The sequence below is a fragment of the Musca autumnalis genome, unplaced genomic scaffold (genome assembly GCF_047663935.1).
Source record: "Musca autumnalis isolate F117 unplaced genomic scaffold, ASM4766393v1 scaffold_4, whole genome shotgun sequence".
Lineage (NCBI taxonomy): Eukaryota > Metazoa > Arthropoda > Insecta > Diptera > Muscidae > Musca > Musca autumnalis.
Window position 1 is genome coordinate 207952159 of NW_027411977.1, and position 17370 is coordinate 207969528.

Genomic DNA, 17370 nt, shown 5'->3' on the forward strand with positions numbered 1-17370 from the left:
TGCCAAAGACACTACATACCTAAAATGCAAGGATTACAAGATATTTTAAGTCAAATGGGCGGAACTTGCCCCGCCTACTTTGGTTACTTTCCGATGTAAACTTTTAAAACGCCGTCTCATATTTTTAGCTCTACTTTCATCATCTACTCAGCTTTCCTTGTCATTTTTTGGTTGTCACACAGTATTTACCGACACTGATTTCCATAAATTATCCGTTTAAAAACAAAATTAAATCAATTTAAAACACTGTTCAACAAAATTGAAAATATTACTGCCAACAATGAGAGGAGTCTTTTATTTACAAAATTTAACCATCAAGCGAGTCATCAAAGTGGTCGTTTTACCCTTTACCGTAGCGTTTACACAACATAAGCTATTTTATTTCTCCCCAGGTATGAAATACCCAATTTAGTGGGCTTGAACTTTTGTGGAACAACATCGAACAAAGTTCTGTTTTCACAAAAAGATGCCCGAGAGTCTTCCCTTTCAGCCCATATATAGTTTTGTATCCGTCCGGTTCCGTCGTTTCACACTTTTTTCAATTTATTGAAATTATATGGGTAAAAATCTGTTTTTTTCCAGACCGTTTCCCATATGAATTACAGTTTTTTTACACAAATTGACATTTTTTGAGTATATGAGTTTTTATACGAGTTATATAAGTTTTATGAAAACCCAAGGATTATTTTTTTTTTAATTTCTGAAAAAATTTAATTTTTTTGTATTTTTTTTTTTATTAAAAAAAAATAATCGATTTTTCTGGCTTTTTGGTAATTTTATAGTTTATTTATTGGTGTTTGGCCGTCTTTAATATATAGGAAGATATAAAAATCACAAAAACACTCATATTTTTATGAATAATAGTAAAAAACTCAAAAGTTCAACTTTGACCTTGAATTTCTCTGCAACTACCAGACCGAATTTCATCTGAAAGCTGATTGTGTTACAGAATTTTGACCATACACGTGTCTTCTATTTTTCGCTCCTCTTCCATAATCTGCCCCAGTTTACCTGTAATTATTCTTTGTGTTGTACAGTGAAATGTTCATACTGGTTTGAAAAAAATATTAATATTTTAAAATAATACACAAAAATCCAATCATTTTCGACAATTTTATTTTATTGAGTATAACTTCGTGTTTTTAAATAAATTAAATAAATAATAGTTTTTTATAATTACTTCAGATTTGATTGTTTTTAAAAGTTCTTCCTTCTTCCCTAACTTTAAATCTAAACAAAACTAAAAAAAGAAAACGAAAACAATCAAAACCGTTCACACTATCACTTCCGAAGTCTTTTATTGAGAATAAATAAATCAATCAATACATTCAATTTTTTTTGTTATAAACCAAACTAATTATTTCACACAAAATTTCTTAACAGTTTTTTTTTTCTTGTAAACTACTACGAAAAAATGATAAATAATCACGTTAATGCGCTAACCACGTATATATGTATGTATGTATGTTTTGTATTTATGTTTATATGTCTGTATGCATCATGTACTTATCTATTTTAATATATATATAAATGTATAAATATAGGGGGATGGGGGAGTTGATGTATGTAATTTTATGTTTGTAGTTGTATGTTTTTATTATAATTATTTTTTTCTTCTTCATATTATTTCTTATTAAATATAATATTTGATTTATGTTGTTGTTGTGGTTTTATCGTAAACATATTAAGTTTCTGTTTTGTTTTTTCTTTTTTGTGGTTGTTGTCATCAATAAAAAACGAACTATTCGAATTTATTCAAAGCTATCAAAGGTTGTTTTTATAATAATGTATGTCAGTATGTAAGTAATTAGGTTTGTGTTTCCGCAGGGAAAAGGGAAAGCGATTACAATAAAGTTAGACCAAGAAGAAAGCCATTGATCTTTAATCTTTCCTTTTAGATTGTGATTTAGTTAAATTTTAAACTTCAAAAATTTCTACTGAGATATTTTAGTTTTTGAGCCATTATTAGCATTGATTTGAAAAGTGCTTCTCCATGAGTCCTTCTTGGGCTTCACTGTAATCCATTCCCCTCCCATTTCCTGTAAGTTTCTTTTGTATATAACTCTGTATGTAGCTGTGTCTTATATGAATTGTATAATTGTAAATTATTTAAGAATAGTTTTAATAGTCTGTACGAGCGTATGTGTAGTAATCTGTGTATCCTTGTATTTGTTTTTCATTTATATCTGTATGTATGTGAGTGTCTGTTTGAGTGTCATTTTAATACTCGTTACATATTTGTTCTGTCTTATCTTAAACAAATTCTTCTTTTTCTTCTAGCCATGGATGATTTAGACATTCAGCTGCCGATGCTCTTATAACCGGGTTATATTCCAACATTGGTAGCAGGAAATCGGAGAATTTTTTCGCTTCAATAGGATCCCAATCGTATTTTTCTATAAGAACATTTATCAGACTCCATGGTTTTAGCTTTGTTATATTTCGTAGACTTCCTGCAAATTGTGGGAAGAAAGGGGGGAAAGAAAATAAGGGAGAGTTAGTTTAAAAAATAAAATAATGTTTAATTCGATTAATCAAAAATATTTTATACAAAAGACAGTAAGAAAAGGTTTTAAGCCTGGCGGAGTCGACTATATGATACCCTACACTACTTCCATAGACCGTTTCTGAAAAAAAGGGTGCTTCTATAGACCCTTTCTCAAATAAAGTGTGCTTTTATAGACCCTTTCTCAAATAAAGGGTGCTTTTATAGACGTTATCTCAAAGAAATTGTGCTTCTACAGACCCTTCCTGAAAGTAAGGGTGCTTCTATAGACCCTTTCTCAAAAAAATAGTGCTTTTAAGACCCTTCCTGAAAGAAAGGGTGCTTTTATAGACCCTTCCTGAAAGAAAGGGTGCTTTTATAGACCCATTCTGAAAGAAAGGGTGCTTCTATAAACCCTTCCTGAAAGAAAGGGTGCTTTTATAGACCCTTCCTGAAAGAAAGGGTGCTTTTATAGACCCTTCCTGAAAGAAGGGGTGCTTTTATAGACCCTTCCTGAAAGAAAGGGTGCTTTTATAGACCCTTACTGAAAGAAAGGGTGCTTTTATAGACCCTTACTGAAAGAAAGGGTGCTTTTATAGACCCTTCCTGAAAGAAAGGGTGCTTTTATAGACCCTTCCTGAAAGAAGGGGTGCTTTTATAGACCCTTTCTGAAAGAAAGGGTGCTTTTATAGACCCTTCCTGAAAGAAAGGGTGCTTTTATAGACCCTTCCTGAAAGAAAGGGTGCTTTTATAGACCCTTCCTGAAAGAAAGGGTGCTTTTATAGACCCTTCCTGAAAGAAAGGGTGCTTTTATAGACCCTTCCTTAAAGAAAGGGTGCTTTTATAGACCCTTCCTGAAAGAAAGGGTGCTTTTATAGACCCTTCCTGAAAGAAAGGTTGCTTTTATAGACCCTTCTTGAAAGAAAGGGTGCTTTATTAGACCCTTCCTGAAAAAAAGGGTGCTTTATTAGACCCTTCCTGAAAGAAAGGGTACTTTATTAGACCCTTCCTGAAAGAAAGGGTGCTTTATTAGACCCTTCCTGAAAGAAAGGGTGCTTCTATAGACTCTTATTGGAAGAAAGTGTGCTTCTATAGACCCTTGCTGAAAGAAAGGGTGCTTTATTAGACCCTTCCTGAAAGAAAGGGTGCTTTATTAGACCCTTCCTGAAAGAAAGGGTGCTTTATTAGACCCTTCCTGAAAGAAAGGGTGCTTCTATAGACTCTTATTGGAAGAAAGTGTGCTTCTATAGACCCTTGCTGAAAGAAAGGGTGCTTTTATAGACCCTTCCTGAAAAAAAGGGTGCTTTTATAGACCCTTCCTGAAAGAAAGGGTGCTTTTATAGACCCTTCCTGAAAGAAAGGGTGCTTTTATAGACCCTTCCTGAAAGAAAGGGCGCTTTTATAGATCCTTCCTGAAGGAAAGGGTGCTTTTATAGACCCTTCCTGAAAGAAAGTGTGCTTTTATAGACCCTTCCTGAAAGAAAGGGTGCTTTTATAGACCCTTCCTGAAAGAAAGGGTGATTTTATAAACCCTTCCTGAAAGAAAGGGTGATTTTATAGATCCTTCCTGAAAGAAAGGGTGCTTTTATAGACCCTTCCTGAAAGAAAGGGTGCTTTTATAGACCCTTCCTGAAAGAAAGGGTGCTTTTATAGACCCTTCCTGAAAGAAAGGGTGCTTTTATAGACCCTTCCTGAAAGAAAGGGAGCTTTTATAGACCCTTCCTGAAAGAAAGGGTGCTTTTATAGACCCTTCCTGAAAGAAAGGGTGCTTTTATAGACCCTTCCTGAAAGAAAGGGTGCTTTTATAGACCCTTCCTGAAAGAAAGGGTGCTTTTATAGACCCTTCCTGAAAGAAAAGGTGCTTTTATAGACCCTTCCTGAAAGAAAGGGTGCTTTTATAGACCCTTGCTGAAAGAAAGGGTGCTTCTATTGACCCTTTCTTAAATAAAGGGTGCTTCCATTGACCCTTTCTAAAAGAAAGGGTGCTTCTATTGACCCTTTCTGAAAGAAAGGGTGCTTCTATTGACCCTTTCTAAAATAAAGGGTGCTTCTATTGACCCTTTCTAAAAGAAAGGGAGCTTCTATTGACCCTTCCTGAAGGAAAGGGTGTTTTTATAGACCCTTCCTGAAGGAAAGGGTGCTTTTATAGACCCTTCCTGAAAGAAAGGGTGCCTTTATAGACCCTTCCCGAAAGAAAGGGTGCTTTTATAGACCCTTCCTGAAAGAAAGGATGCTTTTATAGACCCTTCCTGAAAGAAAGGGTGCCTTTATAGACCCTTCCTGAAAGAAAGGGTGCTTTTATAGACCCTTCCTGAAAGAAAGGGTGCTTTTATAGACCCTTCCTGAAAGAAAGGGAGCTTTTATAGACCCTTCCTGAAAGAAAGGGTGCTTTTATAGACCCTTCCTGAAGGAAAGGGTGCTTTTATAGACCCTTCCTGAAAGAAAGGGTGCTTTTATAGACCCTTCCTGAAAGAAAGGGTGCCTTTATAGACCCTTCCTGAAAGAAAGGGTGCTTTTATAGACCCTTCCTGAAAGAAAGGGTGCTTTTATAGACCCTTCCTGAAGGAAAGGGTGCTTTTATAGACCCTTCCTGAAGGAAAGGGTGCTTTTATAGACCCTTCCTGAAAGAAAGGTTGCTTTTATAGATCCTTCCTGAAAGAAAGGGTGCTTTTATAGACCCTTCCTGAAAGAAAGGGTGCTTTTATAGACCCTTCCTGAAGGAAAGGGTGCTTTTATAGACCCTTGCTGAAAGAAAGGGTGCTTTTATAGACCCTTGCTGAAAAAAAGGGTGCTTTTATAGACCCTTGCTGAAAAAAAGGGTGCTTTTATAGACCCTTGCTGAAAGAAAGGGTGCTTTTATAGACCCTTCATGAAAGAAAGGGTGCTTTTATAGACCCTTGCTGAAAGAAAGGGTGCTTTTATAGACCCTTGCTGAAAGAAAGGGTTCTTCTATAGACGCTTTCTGAAAGAAAGGGTGCAGAAAGGGTGCTTCTATAGACACATTCAGAAAGAAGGTGTGCTTCTATAGACCCATTCAGAAAGAAAGTGTGCTTCTATAGACCATTCTGAAAGAAAGGGTGTTTCCATAGACACATTCTGAAAAAAGAACTCTTTCTAAAAGAAAGGGTGCTTCTATTGACCCTTTCTGAAAGAAATTTTGTGTCTATAGACCCCTTCGGAAAAAAGGGTGCTTCTTTAGACCCTTTCTGAAAGAAAGGGGTGCTTCTATAGACCCTTTCTGAAAAGGGTGTTTTTATAATCTCTTCCTGAAAGAAAGGGTGCTTTTATAGACCCTTCCTGAAAGAAAGGGTGCTTTTATAGATCCTTCCTAAAAGAAAGGGTGCTTTTATAGATCCTTCCTAAAAGAAAGGGTGCTTTTATAGACCCTTGCTGAAAGAAAGGGTGCTTTTATAGACCCTTGCTGAAAGAAAGGGTGCTTTTATAGACCCTTGCTGAAAGAAAGGGTGCTTTTATAGACCATTCCTGAAAGAAAGGGTGCTTTTATAGACCCTTCCTGAAAGAAAGGGTGCTTTTATAGACCCTTCCTGAAAGAAAGGGTGCTTTTATAGATCCTTCTTAAAAGAAAGGGTGCTTTTATAGACCCTTGCTGAAAGAATGGGTGCTTTTATAGACCCTTGCTGAAAGAAAGGGTGCTTTTATAGACCCTTGCTGAAAGAAAGGGTGCTTTTATAGACCCTTGCTGAAAGAAAGATTGCTTTTTGAGACCCTTGCTGAAAGAAAGGGTGCTTTTATAGACCCTTGCTGAAAGAAAGATTGCTTTTTTAGACCCTTGCTGAAAGAAAGGGTGCTTTTATAGACCCTTGCTAAAAGAAAGTGTGCTTTTATAGACCCTTGCTGAAAGAAAGGGTGCTTTTATAGAACCTTGCTAAAAGAAAGGGTGCTTTTATAGACCCTTGCTTAAAGAAAGGGTGCTTTTATAGACCCTTGCTGAAAGAAAGGGTGCTTTTATAGACCCTTGCTGAAAGAAAGGGTGCTTCTATTGACCCTTTCTTAAATAAAGGGTGCTTCTATTGACCCTTTCTAAAAGAAAGGGTGCTTCTATTGACCCTTTCTGAAAGAAAGGGTGCTTCTATTGACCCTTTCTAAAATAAAGGGTGCTTCTATTGACCCTTTCTAAAAGAAATGGAGCTTCTATTGACCCTTTCTAAAAGAAATGGAGCTTCTATTGACCCTTTCTAAAAGAAATGGAGCTTCTATTGACCCTTCCTGAAGGAAAGGGTGTTTTTATAGACCCTTCCTGAAGGAAAGGGTGCTTTTATAGACCCTTCCTGAAAGAAAGGGTGCCTTTATAGACCCTTCCCGAAAGAAAGGGTGCTTTTATAGACCCTTCCTGAAAGAAAGGATGCTTTTATAGACCGTTCCTGAAAGAAAGGGTGCCTTTATAGACCCTTCCTGAAAGAAAGGGTGCTTTTATAGACCCTTCCTGAAAGAAAGGGTGCTTTTATAGACCCTTCCTGAAAGAAAGGGTGCTTTTATAGACCCTTCCTGAAAGAAAGGGTGCTTTTATAGACCCTTCCTGAAGGAAAGGGTGCTTTTATAGACCCTTCCTGAAAGAAAGGGTGCTTTTATAGACCCTTCCTGAAAGAAAGGGTGCCTTTATAGACCCTTCCTGAAAGAAAGGGTGCTTTTATAGACCCTTCCTGAAAGAAAGGGTGCTTTTATAGACCCTTCCTGAAGGAAAGGGTGCTTTTATAGACCCTTCCTGAAGGAAAGGGTGCTTTTATAGACCCTTCCTGAAAGAAAGGTTGCTTTTATAGATCCTTCCTGAAAGAAAGGGTGCTTTTATAGACCCTTCCTGAAAGAAAGGGTGCTTTTATAGACCCTTCCTGAAGGAAAGGGTGCTTTTATAGACCCTTGCTGAAAGAAAGGGTGCTTTTATAGACCCTTCCTGAAAGAAAGGGTGCTTTTATAGACCCTTCCTGAAAGAAAGGGTGCTTTTATAGACCCTTCCTGAAAGAAAGGGTGCTTTTATAGACCCTTCCTGAAAGAAAGGGTGCTTTTATAGACCCTTCCTGAAAGAAAGGGTGCTTTTATAGACCCTTCCTGAAAGAAAGGGTGCTTTTATAGACCCTTCCTGAAAGAAAGGGTGCTTTTATAGACCCTTCCTGAAAGAATGGGTGCTTTTATAGACCCTTCCTGAAAGAAAGGGTGCTTTTATAGACCCTTCCTGAAAGAAAGGGTGCTTTTATAGACCCTTCCTGAAAGAAAGGGTGCTTTTATAGACCCTTCCTGAAAGAAAGGGTGCTTTTATAGACCCTTCCTGAAAAAAAGGGTGCTTTTATAGACCCTTCCTGAAAGAAAGGGTGCTTTTATAGACCCTTTCTAAAAAAAGAGTGCTTCTTTAGACCCTTTCTGAAAGAATGGTGCTTCTGTAGACCCATTCTGAAACAAAGGGTTCTTATTTAGACCCTTTCTGAAAGAATGGTGCTTCTGTAGACCCATTCTGAAACAAAGGGTTCTTATTTAGACCCTTTCTGAAAGATGGGGTGCTTCCTTAGACCTTTTCGGAAAGAAAGGGTACTTCTTTAGATCCTTTCGGAAAAGAGGATGTTTCCTTAGACCCTTTCTGAAAGAAATGGTGCTTCTTTTGACCTTTTCTGAAAGAAAGGGTACTTCTATAGAATCTCTCTGAAAGAAAGGATGCTTCTATATACCCTTTCTAAAAGAAAGGGTGCTTCTATAGACCCTCTCCGAAAGAAAGGGTGCTTCTATAGAACCTTTCTCAAAGAAAGGTTGCTTCTGTAGACCTCAAAGGGTGGTTTTATTTTATATAGTCCTATTTATTTTATTCTTAAAAAATTAAAAAAAAAAACTGCACTTTTGTTTTTACTTACCATAACTGGTGAAATATTTCACACCATGTTTTCCGCGAAATATTACCGACGGTGGTATTGTGCCCAACAGCTCCACAATATGAGCCAGGTGATCTTCGTCCCGTGAATACGTTTCACCAGCATGGGGATCAAACAGATAATCTCCGGTGGCCAATTCAAATGTCAAGCATGCAGTACTCCAAATATCAGCGGTATAATTATAGGGGGCACCCAAAAGAACCTCTATAGAACGATATTGTCTTGTTTGGATATCCTCGGTAAAGTGATGATACTGCAATAAAATCCAAACCGGTGATTACAAATTAATCCAGCAAATTTAAAAACATAGTGCCAACCTACCTCATAACACGCATTACCCAAATCGGCGATTTTCACTCGTACATTTGTATTGTTGATCAGCGATTGTATGGCATTCGTATAGGATTGTGTCTGAGGAATTGTATTGGTATTTGTAATATTGATATTATTTAATTGATTATTGGCGGTTTGTTCTGGTTTATCAGAACAACCTGTAGTAGAAGTAGAAGTAGTGGTGGTGGTTGTGGTGGTTTCAGTGGGCGGCTGTGAGAAAATTTTTAACAATGTTTTTTTACACAAAAAAGAAAAGAAGAAGAAACAGAAGGAGAAAAAAAGAAGAAAAATGCAAAAAAGAAACATAAACAAAATAGTTTGGTGCAAAACATTCAGATGATTGTTGTTGTAGTTCTTATTAGTTATTTTAATTGTAATAGACAATATGAAGATGTTAGGTGTAGTCGGTGTTTGCCGACTCGGAATGTAACTCTCTATCAAATATTTTTTTTAAAAAATCCACGTTAATGTCTATTGAAAAAGTTTTAAAATTATATTTCTAAAAAATAAGTTTTAAAAATATATTGATATTAATTTATTAAAACTATTTTTTAATAATTTTATGGGTATTGACAATTCTTTTTATCCAAAAATTGTATTGGTTATTAAAAAAAATTAAAGATTTTTTTAACAGCGTCTATGGGTATTGAAAGACATCAGAAAACATTTTTTAATTACATTTTTTTAATCCAAAAATATGCGCTTTGAAAAAAATATTTTCTTAAAATAATTTTAATGATAAATAAAAAAACTGTTTTAAAAAATGATTTAAAATAGATTATGTTTTCAATAAAGTTTTAAAAATTTGTTAACATATTTTATAAATTTTATTTTTAATATAATTTATTAATGATACTTTTTACATTTTTCTAAATAATTTTTTAAATAAAATTAAAAAAATACTTTAAAATATATGTATATATTTATAACTTTTTTATTTCCTAAAAAATATTATTTTTAAGAATATAATGATAAAATACATAAATATCATTTTTAATACCGTTTTGTGTTTTGATAAAATACTTAAAAATACATTTTTTATCCAAATATCCATGTAAAATATATAATTTATAATATATTGTAAACAATAAAAATTTTTAAACATAATTTTAAAATATTTACGTCAAAAATGTCTTTAAAATAATTAAAAAAAAAATGTTTTTAAAATAGTTTATAAAAACTATGTTCGTAACAATTTTTAAATAATTTTTTAAATACAAATATTTAACAAATATTTTTGAAAAAATATTTAAAATAATATATATTTTAATAAAAAAATCCACGTATTGAAAATAATGTTTTCCTAAAAATATAGGTATTTAAAAAAAATTAAATAATTATTAAAAAAATATTTTTTTTATTTTTCATTACGTAGTTTTTGGGCTTAAAATGAATAAACGTGGTTTAATTGAAATTACATTTATTAAAAGTTTTATTTATATAAATAATTGAAAAAATATTTTTAAAAAAATTATTGAAAGAAATGTACTTGTGTATTTGTATTAAAAATTGTACTTATTAAAAATTATTTTTTCCATATCCATAAAAAATATATTTCTTCAAAACTCATAAATTTGGTATTCAAAAAATATTTGAAAAATTATTTAAAAAATTTTAAACAAAATATTTTTAAAAAATATGTACAAATAATTTTTAGAAATACTTTTATTATTATTTAAAAAATATTTTGAAAATAGTATTTACAGAAAATTTAATAATTATTTTTAGAATTTTTTTAATAAAAACTTTTCTTAAAATTTTTAAAAAATATACTTAATAAATCATTATAAAAACAATATTTTTAAAAAGTTAATTACAAAAATATTTTTTTAAAAATTAAGAAAAAATATATTTTGTAGATAATTTAAAAACAAATTTTTGAATAAAAGTTTTAAGAAAATAACAATCAATAAATGGATATTCAATACGTGGATATTTGTAAAAAATTATTTTTTAAAAATGTTTGTAATTTTTTAGGTAATAAAAATATATTTAAAAATTATTAAAAAGAAATATTTGAAACTATGTAGAAATATTTGAAAAAATTATTAAACATATTTTATTATTTATTCTTTTTTATTTTTTATCTATTTTCATTCTTATATCAAAAAATATTTTTCTTTTTAAATTTTAAAAAAAATATTTCGTTTTTTAATCTGGCTTCATTCCATTGTTGTTGTTTTTTAAACAATATTTGTTCTTTATTAAAAAAATATTTGTTTTTTAGTCCATATTTACATTAAGCTATTTTCCTTGCGGCAATTGTCAGTTTGTCGGTGAGAGAGGTAAGGGATATGGTAACCCTTTGCCTCTCAACACCATAATATATGTAGGTATGGACTTATTTAAAAAAAGTATTTTTAGATACAAATTCTGGAATAAATTTTCCTAAATATTGTTTTCAATATACAATACGTGGATATTTGAAAAAAATTATTTTTAAACATGTTTGGAATTTTTGAGATAATCAAAATGTATTTGAAAAATATTAAAAAAAATTATTTTAAACGATTTTAAAAAATATTTGAAAAAAATTATTAAAAATATTTTATTTTTATATTTTATATTTTATTTCTATTCTATTTTATTTTTTATCTATTTCCAATCTTATTTCAAAAAATATATATTTTTTTTAATTTAAAAAAAAAATATTTCGCTTTTTAAATAATCTGGATTCGTGCCATTGTTGTTGTTTTAATATTTTAATACAACGAACTTATTACTTTATTTACTAAAAAAATATATATTTAAAAAATGTATTGAAAAAATATTTTTTAAAAATTATATAACATATTTTTTCAATTAAACTACGTTTATGGGTATTAAAAATAAAAATATTTGTAAAAAAATAGTTTTATGTTGACAAAATAATTTTTTTAAAATATGTTTTCAATAACTTTTTTTTAAATATTTGTTCTTTATTAAATATTAAAAAAATATTTTTAGAAACAAATTCTGAGATATTTTCTAAATAGTCAATTAAATTTGTCTAAATATTGTTTTCAATATTCAATACGTGGATATTTGTAAAAAATTATTTTGAAATTTTTTAGGTAATAAAAATGTATTTAAAAAATGTTAAAAAAAAATATGTTAAACGATTTAAAATTATATTTAAAAAAATAGTTTTATGTTAACCAAATCAATTTTTTTAAACATATTTTTTCAATAACCTTTTTTAAAAATATTTGTTCTTTATTAAATATTTAAAAAATATTTGTAAAAACCAATGCTAAAATTTTTATTAAATGGTGCATTAAATTTTTCTAAATATTGTTTCAAAATAACTATCATCATCATTCTTTAAAAAATATTTTTCAAAATATTAATAAAAATTGATATTGTTTAAAAAATATTTTTATATATATTTTTTTAAATATATCATTAAAACTAATATTTTTATAAAATATTTACAAAAACTTTATTACGTAAATTATTACAAAAATATTTTTAAATATTAAAAACATAAATATATTGAATATATAAAAAAAATATGTATTATTTTAAATATTTTTTCGAAAAAAGTTTCATTATTTGTTAGTAAAAATTTTTTTTTAAAATTTTTAAAAAATATTTTGTAAATAAATTATTTATAAAATATTTTTCAATAATTAAGAACAAAAAAATAAAAAATATTGTCAAATATTTTTATTGAAAAAATATTTTTAAAAAATTATATAAATAAATATAAATTATATATAATATAAATTTTTTTATTTTTTTCACAAATAGTTTTATTTTTTGTAACTTTTGAAAGTAGCTTTATGTTGAAAAAAATATTTTATTATATAATAATTAAAAATATTTTTTCAATAACATTTTTAAAAATACATATATATTTTTTATATATATATTGTATATATTTTTTATATTTTAAATATTTAAAAATCACCTTTAAAAATATTGTTTTAAAAATTCGTTTTTTAATGATTTCTTGAAAATATTTTTTATAAATATTAAAAAAAATTTACATATTTTTTACAAATATTCACGTACTCAAATAATATTTTTTTTTATAAATTCATTGATAAATTTTAAAACATTTTGTTAAAATTTAAAGAAATTTGTATTGAAAAATGAATTCTAGCGAAGTACCACACACTCAAACACTATGCTACGACCGTTTCGCTGGTGGTTTAAGCCAGCTCATCTGGCATATTTTGAATGTAAATGGCTAGAAGACAAAGACTGATTTTGATAACTTCTATTTATACAACCATTTTTACAAATTTGTAGATATGAAGTATTTCTTGAAGTCTTTTTCTATATCAAGTCACCCTAGTGTCTTGTCTAGGAATCATTTTCTCAATACATACACATGTACCATCGAAGGGGGGTTTCCTTCGGCTCGATTAGTTCAAATAAATTAAAAAACTTTCATAAATAATAGCCTTCGTCCTAAAAAGACAATAAAAAATAATTTTTATTTGAAAATTTTGCCTTTAAGGACGAAGATAATTTTTAATTAATTTTTGTTAGAACAAATTGCATTTGAAGGAAGAAAAGTTCGATGACAGAGAAGCCGCTCCACAGCAGGTATGTCACATAGTGGTGGTTGTGTGGGTTCGAATCTTCGGCTTTCCTTTTTCACTTGCATCATTGGTTATTAAGCTCGATTCCAACGAGAAATTAAGTAAAAAATAATTTTTAAATTTTCCATCATAATTTTTTTAAAAATATTTTTTTAAAAATCATGTTATGAGTATTGAAAAAATATTTTAAATATGTATTAATTGTAATATATTTTTTTATTTTTTTAATATCTTTTGTTTTAATATTTTTTTTAAAACGTTTATTGTAAAAATATTTTTCTTAACCACGTTTATGCGTTTTTAAGAAAAATATTTTGAAAAAAAACGTGTTTATTTGGATTGAAAAATAAATAGTTCTAATCCAAAAATCCATGTTTTGAAAAATATTTTATTAAAAAATATTTTTAATAGGTATTTAAATTTTTTTTAATTTTCTTTTAATATTGCATTTTAATCCAGGTTTATGGGTATTGAAAAAAATTGTCTAAAAAGTCATATCTATAACTTTAAAAGTTTTTTTAATATACATATTTAAAAATTCCCAAAACTTTGATAGAGAGTACATAATTAACACAGTATTGAAATGTTTAAAATTCATTAAATATACCAATTAAATAATTTCATTTTTATTTTTGTTTTTAAAACCATCATTAAGTTTTAATTGATTTACATTAAATGTATGTATGTATATGTGTTATATGTTAACAATTCACAATAAAAGAAGCCTTATATACATGTAATTCTAGTATTGATGTTTGTGTCAGTGTGTTAGTTAAATGATAGCTAAACAAATAATAGCAAAACGTAAACTAATTAAACGAACAACAGACGGTGTTTCAATAGCGCTCCTATAGTCATTTTCTGAAAGAAAGGGTGCCCCTATAGTCCCATTCTGAAAGAAATTGTGCTCCTATAGTCCCTTTCTAAAAGAAAGTGTGCTCTTATAGTTCCTTTCTAAAGCAAAGGGTGCCTCTGTAGTTATTTTCTGAAAGAAAGGGAGCTTCTATAAACAATTTCTGAAAGAACGGGTGTTTCTATAGTGATTTTCTAAAAGAAAGGGGACTCCTATAGTCCCTTTCTGAAAGAAAGGGTCCTTCTATAGTCCCTTCCTCAATGATACGGTGCTTCTATAGTCCCTTTCTGAAAGAAAGGGTGCTTCTATAGTCCCTTTCTGAAAGAAAGGTTGCTTCTATAGTCCCTTTCTGAAAGAAAGGGTGCTTCTATAGTCCCTTTCTGAAAGAAAGGGTGCTTCTATAGTCCCTTTCTGAAAGAAAGGGTGCTTCTATAGTCCCTTTCTGAAAGAAAGGGTGCTTCTATAGTCCCTTTCTGAAAGAAAGGGTGCTTCTATAGTCCCTTTCTGAAAGAAAGGGTGCTTCTATAGTCCGTTTCTGAAAGAAAGGTTGCTTCTATAGTCCCTTTCTGAAAGAAAGGGTGCTTCTATAGTCCCTTTCTGAAAGAAAGGGTGCTTCTATAGTCCCTTTCTGAAAGAAAGGGTGCTTCTATAGTCCCTTTCTGAAAGAAAGGGTGCTTCTATAGTCCCTTTCTGAAAGAAAATGTGCTTCTATAGTCCCTTTCTGAAAGAAAGGGTGCTTCTATAGTCCCTGTCTGAAAAAAAGGGTGCTTCTATAGTCCCTGTCTGAAAAAAAGGGTGCTTCTATAGTACCTTTCTGAAAGAAAGGGTGCTTCTATAGTCCCTTTCTGAAAGAAAGGGTGCTTCTATAGTCCCTTTCTGAAAAAAGGGTGCTTCTATAGTCCCTTTCTGAAAGAAAGGGTGCTTCTATAGTCCCTTTCTGAAAGAAAGGGTGCTTCTATAGTCCCTTTCTGAAAGAAAGGGTGCTTCTATAGTCCCTTTCTGAAAGAAAGGGGGCTTCTATAGTCGCTTTCTGAAAGAAAGGGTGCTTCTATAGTCCCTTTCTGAAAGAAAGGGTGCTTCTATAGTCCCTTTCTGAAAGAAAGGGTGCTTCTATAGTCCCTTTCTGAAAGAAAGGGTGCTTCTATAGTCCCTTTCTGAAAGAAAGGGTGCTTCTATAGTCCCTTTCTGAAAGAAAGGGTGCTTCTATAGTCCCTTTCTGAAAGAAAGGGTGCTTCTATAGTCCCTTTCTGAAAGAAAGGGTGCTTCTATAGTCCCTTTCTGAAAGAAAGGGTGCTTCTATAGTCCCTTTCTGAAAGAAAGGGTGCTTCTGTAGTCCCTTTCTGAAAGAAAGGGTGCTTCTATAGTCCCTTTCTGAAAGAAAGGGTGCTTCTGTAGTCCCTTTCTGAAAGAAAGGGTGCTTCTATAGTCCCTTTCTGAAAGAAAGGGTGCTTCTATAGTCCCTTTCTGAAAGAAAGGGTGCTTCTATAGTCCCTTTCTGAAAGAAAGGGTGCTTCTATAGTCCCTTTCTGAAAGAAAGGGTGCTTCTATAGTCCCTTTCTGAAAGAAAGGGTGCTTCTATAGTCCCTTTCTGAAAGAAAGGGTGCTTCTATAGTCCCTTTCTGAAAGAAAGGGTGCTTCTATAGTCCCTTTCTGAAAGAAAGGGTGCTTCTATAGTCCCTTTCTGAAAGAAAGGGTGCTTCTATAGTCCCTTTCTGAAAGAAAGGGTGCTTCTATAGTCCCTTTCTGAAAGAAAGGGTGCTTCTATAGTCCCTTTCTGAAAGAAAGGGTGCTTCTATAGTCCCTTTCTGAAAGAAAGGGTGCTTCTATAGTCCCTTTCTGAAAGAAAGGGTGCTTCTATAGTCCCTTTCTGAAAGAAAGGGTGCTTCTATAGTCCCTTTCTGAAAGAAAGGGTGCTTCTATAGTCCCTTTCTGAAAGAAAGGGTGCTTCTATAGTCCCTTTCTGAAAGAAAGGGTGCTTCTATAGTCCCTTTCTGAAAGAAAGGGTGCTTCTATAGTCCCTTTCTGAAAGAAAGGGTGCTTCTATAGTCCCTTTCTGAAAGAAAGGGTGCTTCTATAGTCCCTTTCTGAAAGAAAGGGTGCTTCTATAGTCCCTTTCTGAAAGAAAGTGTGCTTCTATAGTCCCTTTCTGAAAGAAAGGGTGCTTCTATAGTCCCTTTCTGAAAGAAAGGGTGCTTCTATAGTCCCTTTCTGAAAGAAAGGGTGCTTCTATAGTCCCTTTCTGAAAGAAAGGGTGCTTCTATAGTCCCTTTCTGAAAGAAAGGGTGCTTCTATAGTCCCTTTCTGAAAGAAAGTGTGCTTCTATAGTCCCTTTCTGAAAGAAAGGGTGCTTCTATAGTCCCTTTCTGAAAGAAAGGGTGCTTCTATAGTCCCTTTCTGAAAGAAAGGGTGCTTCTATAGTCCCTTTCTGAAAGAAAGGGTGCTTCTATAGTCCCTTTCTGAAAGAAAGTGTGCTTCTATAGTCCCTTTCTGAAAGAAAGTGTGCTTCTATAGTCCCTTTCTGAAAGAAAGTGTGCTTCTATAGTCCCTTTCTGAAAGAAAGGGTGCTTCTATAGTCCCTTTCTGAAAGAAAGGGTGCTTCTATAGTCCCTTTCTGAAAGAAAGGGTGCTTCTATAGTCCCTTTCTGAAAGAAAGGGTGCTTCTATAGTCCCTTTCTGAAAGAAAGTGTGCTTCTATAGTCCCTTTCTGAAAGAAAGGGTGCTTCTATAGTCCCTTTCTGAAAGAAAGTGTGCTTCTATAGTCCCTTTCTGAAAGAAAGTGTGCTTCTATAGTCCCTTTCTGAAAGAAAGTGTGCTTCTATAGTCCCTTTCTGAAAGAAAGGGTGCTTCTATAGTCCCTTTCTGAAAGAAAGGGTGCTTCTATAGTCCCTTTCTGAAAGAAAGGGTGCTTCTATAGTCCCTTTCTGAAAGAAAGGGTGCTTCTATAGTCCCTTTCTGAAAGAAAGTGTGCTTCTATAGTCCCTTTCTGAAAGAAAGGGTGCTTCTATAGTCCCTTTCTGAAAGAAAGGGTGCTTCTATAGTCCCTTTCTGAAAGAAAGGGTGCTTCTATAGTCCCTTTCTGAAAGAAAGGGTGCTTCTATAGTCCCTTTCTGAAAGAAAGGGTGCTTCTATAGTCCCTTTCTGAAAGAAAGTGTGCTTCTATAGTCCCTTTCTGAAAGAAAGGGTGCTTCTATAGTCCCTTTCTGAAAGAAAGGGTGCTTCTATAGTCCCTTTCTGAAAGAAAGGGTGCTTCTATAGTCCCTTTCTGAAAGAAAGTGTGCTTCTATAGTCCCTTTC

The 17370-nt window shown here is 31.7% G+C and overlaps 1 protein-coding gene across 12 annotated transcripts in view; it reads right to left on the minus strand.

The window, feature by feature from the left end:
- Positions 1–1102: 1102 nt before the first annotated feature.
- Positions 1103–17370, minus strand: part of Srpk79D (Serine-arginine protein kinase at 79D) — a 91499-nt gene continuing 75231 nt past the window's right edge. For 6 of the 12 annotated variants that reach the window (XM_073985525.1, XM_073985527.1, XM_073985519.1 and 3 more), the window contains 3 exons: positions 8680–8769; positions 8341–8611; positions 1103–2453 (listed from right to left, as the gene is read on the minus strand). In XM_073985525.1, the coding sequence (XP_073841626.1) occupies positions 2254–2453; positions 8341–8611; positions 8680–8769 (561 nt within the window). In that variant the 3' untranslated portion in view covers positions 1103–2253. Of the gene's footprint in view, positions 2454–8340; positions 8612–8679; positions 8902–17370 lie in introns of all 12 variants that reach the window. The other 6 variants (XM_073985520.1, XM_073985517.1, XM_073985522.1 and 3 more) reach the window with 1 other exon arrangement.